The sequence below is a fragment of the Neomonachus schauinslandi genome, chromosome 3, assembly GCF_002201575.2.
Source record: "Neomonachus schauinslandi chromosome 3, ASM220157v2, whole genome shotgun sequence".
NCBI lineage: Eukaryota > Metazoa > Chordata > Mammalia > Carnivora > Phocidae > Neomonachus > Neomonachus schauinslandi.
In genome coordinates this window covers 130,714,513-130,718,038 of record NC_058405.1, presented here as the reverse complement: position 1 = coordinate 130,718,038, position 3,526 = coordinate 130,714,513, and the positions used below count along the sequence as shown (strand labels likewise).

Sequence of the window (3,526 nt, the reverse complement as noted above, 5' to 3'; positions counted from 1 at the left end):
CCACTAAACCATTAATTTACAAGCCGATCTTTTTGAAATTATTCTGTGGTAGAGTATCAGATGATCCAAATTTGAACACATGGTGGTTCTCTGGTTTATTTCTCCCTTTGTGAGGACTTGCTCCAGGCACTAAAGCAAGCTACAATTCACTCTTCTTCCCCATATTTTAGTTGATAAGAAAGGAAACTTTCACCTTCTCAACATTTTTCAGCTATAACATGCTTGCTGCTTCATTTTATATATCTGCATTTTAGCAGATGTTCAGATGACTAACAAGTAATTTTGATGTTTTATGACTGGTCTCAAACCATCCACAAATTACACTCCCAGATATATCCCTGTTTTGTGAAATAAAATAATAAGGCTTTATGAGAAGAATTAGTTGCATCGTTTTCTCAATAAACAAGCAGACATATGTCTAAGGCTCTTCGATTATTACTATGGGCTTTTTCAGAAACAGACTACTTCATATGTAGGTGGGGAAAGATTTAATATTACAGTGTGAGGTTTTTTGTTTGGGAGCATTATTTTAACGCACAGTTTGCAAAGTGCTGGCACAAAGATTCATTTCAATTTTTTCCAAAAATTTGAATCGAATGTGAATGGCTATAAGCAGGACATGCACTCCCTAGTATTTCTGATGCTGTTGTCTTTACTATCCCCTGACTCACACATTTATGCTACTGCATTGTGGTTTTGAACACTTATTTTGTTTATGAAATAAGTGTAATACCTTTTTATTCGCTCTTACTAAAAGTTGGAAGGAAGGAGATAAAATCTTTGGTTTACGTGAACGGGTTTTCTTATTTATACATAAATAACACTGCCATGTAGGAGACTATAGCAACTTATTTTTCAGCAGTCTTTCTCATTGCTGATATTGCCATAGTCCGGTACAATTTTTATTATTTTTTTCTGAAAATAGCTCCGTTTGAGTAAAAATTCCTAGAAACCGAACAAGTCTTCAAAGAAGCAAACCAAAGGACTTCAAGCGCAACACTACTCAGTTTCTAGCAACAGGAGAGTCACTCTGGGTCATATTTAAGGAGAAAGGACAAACAGTAAAATCGTCCTTCTCCCATTGGCTTTATTTTGCTCAGAAAAATCAAAACACCAAGATCAAATACTAGATATCTAGCACACTTCTTTGAATGCTGGTTGCAATAAAATGCGTTATGCTAGAGCTGACCTTTGCCAACTGTTCAAAGTCTCCTTTGCTGTGCCAAAATATACTTAGCTTCTTTTTTTTCATGACATGACAGAAGATTGCAGTAATTATAGGGGTACTGCTGAAATCTGGTTGAAGTCAGCTGTTCTCTTTCTGTTATTCTCAGATCACGGGACAAATTCCCAGTAGTAAGAGTGATTTCATTGTTTGTAGTAACTATGACCTTAGGCAAAGGTCCTCCTTCAGAGCCAGAGCACTGACCTCATAAGAGGGAATAAACACACAAACAAAAACAACAAAAACCAAAAACCAAAAATAAACCTCTGTAACCTACAAAGTTCATCTCCAGCTAGCTACCATACTCATTGAAGACATCTTGGCTGTGTGCACAAGAAATGATGTCTATTCCAAAGCAACTTAATACAAAACAATTTTTTAAAGTTCTCCAAAAACCATACTCTTTAATTTGAACTGCTAATTGACCACGAAGAGGGACAATTAAAATGCCTAGCTCATCCTGCTTAAACTTTACACTGGGAAAACGGCCACTGGGGCTATATAGGCAATTTCAAAACAGGCACTGTAACACAAAGAAAGCAAACCTATTTGGAGCAGTACGAGAATCTTGCACTGGGTTTTGCTTGCTCTAAGTGACAAATTAAATTATTTGATGCTCCTGTCAAACTGAGTTACAGCGATAGAGAGGGGTAGAAGCAGATGGAGCATCTCCTTCACTGTCATAAACCCAAAGAGTAAAAGGAGTGAGGAAGCCCTCATTTGTCCACAGATTTACCAACAAAAATGAAATATAAATAATACTCTAAGCCAGTACAAACGCAAATACTGTTCCCTTGTGTCAATTACATATAGCATGCCTAAGTATAGAGAATGGTCATTCTTCTTCATTCACAGACAGGACATATAGCAGTGCACTAGTCAAAATGCTTTGAGAATCCTAAGTTTTGTTTCTGGTGCTGAGATATAATGAAAGGAACTGCATTTGCAACTTTTAAATACTTCCAGCAACAAACAGTTCACTTTGTTCGGGACTTGTAGTTTTGAGTAATTAATCATCCACGGAGCAAGACCCAGGCAGGAGGTACCCATTGGTACCACTGGTCCCATTGGTGGTGGTCGAAGTGTGAGGGTTCTTCCCTGGAGGTTCGGAGTCTTCCTCATCTGAGCTAGACTCAATATCACTTCGATCATCCTTGGACACCTGTGGAATACAAGAAGGTGAGTGGAACCAGTTCCTAAGGAATCATTAAGCTATAGCATGGTCAGAGAGTGCCTGTAATCATACATGAAGGGAAACAGATGCAAACGTTAAAAATCGAAGAGGACAGGCACGTTGCCATAACAGTTAGTTCTCCTGCAGTGGAGATGTGCAGTTTTGGTGACGAAGTCAGTTATCAAGGAATGGAACATAGGTGGATTTAGGTATCACAGGGGGCTAGACATGCTGACCTCTTTAAGGTACATCTGGACAATGAGAATGCACTAGACCCTGAAACCCACTCTTACTGGTAAAGTGACATATGATAAAATTGGAATGGCATTATAGGAATTTGGTACAAATGGATCAATTTACTCTCTGATGGTCCCATGAGAATCCTGTAAAGGGATTCACCGCACTAATGGAGATAGTCACTGGCTTAGAGAATTTAAAACGTCATTCTTCTTTGGCTTTGTAATATATTATTTGATGACAATTTGTTTTTCTTTTCTGTCTGCTAAAATTAAGTAGGAATTTTGTTTTATATACTACGTGACAACTAATGGCAGGGGGAAGCATTTTGGGAACCTGCTGGGTGAGGTCTAGTTTAAAATATTTCCCAAAGAAAATCTATCAACCAGATCATCACAAATGGGCTCCCATCATTTCAATCCTCTACCCAGTCTCCTTACGTAACGAGGATGGCAAGCTCAGGCACCAGCATATGCATTACCAAAAAGGACAAAAAAAAAAAAAAAAAAAAGTCACAGTCTAGCAAGGAAGTAATTTAGGGAGAGATTAAGAAAACACTCAACTGCTTTTAAAATTAAAATAGTATGAACCTCCTACTCTATCGTTTAAATTATGGTAAGCATTTTTACCCAACATGCCTTAAGACCTCTGAGTAACTGAGCACCGTTCACTTATTTTCCGAGTGGGGTGGCAGCAGGGACCTAGGGGCCTGGGGGCCTCGCTTCGTAGAAGCTTTCCCAAATCCAGCTGCCTGCCTTTCTCTAAGAAGTGGTGCATCAGAATGAACTGAGGGCTTTTTCACATCACATCCTCTCTGTGCCATGCATGCCCCCCACCGGAGAAGCCACCACGGCTGCAGTACAACGTCATCTCTGTCAGGTGGGTGGCAA

General features: G+C 39.0%; 1 protein-coding gene across 2 annotated transcripts in view; it reads right to left on the bottom strand.

The window, feature by feature from the left end:
- Window positions 1–2,147: 2,147 nt before the first annotated feature.
- Window positions 2,148–3,526, bottom strand: part of CERS6 (ceramide synthase 6) — a 304,965-nt gene continuing 303,586 nt past the window's right edge. For both annotated transcript variants that reach the window (XM_021702773.1, XM_044913668.1), the window contains one exon: window positions 2,148–2,387. In XM_021702773.1, coding sequence (XP_021558448.1) covers window positions 2,235–2,387 — 153 coding nt within the window. In that variant the 3' untranslated portion in view covers window positions 2,148–2,234. The remainder of the gene's footprint in view (window positions 2,388–3,526) is intronic.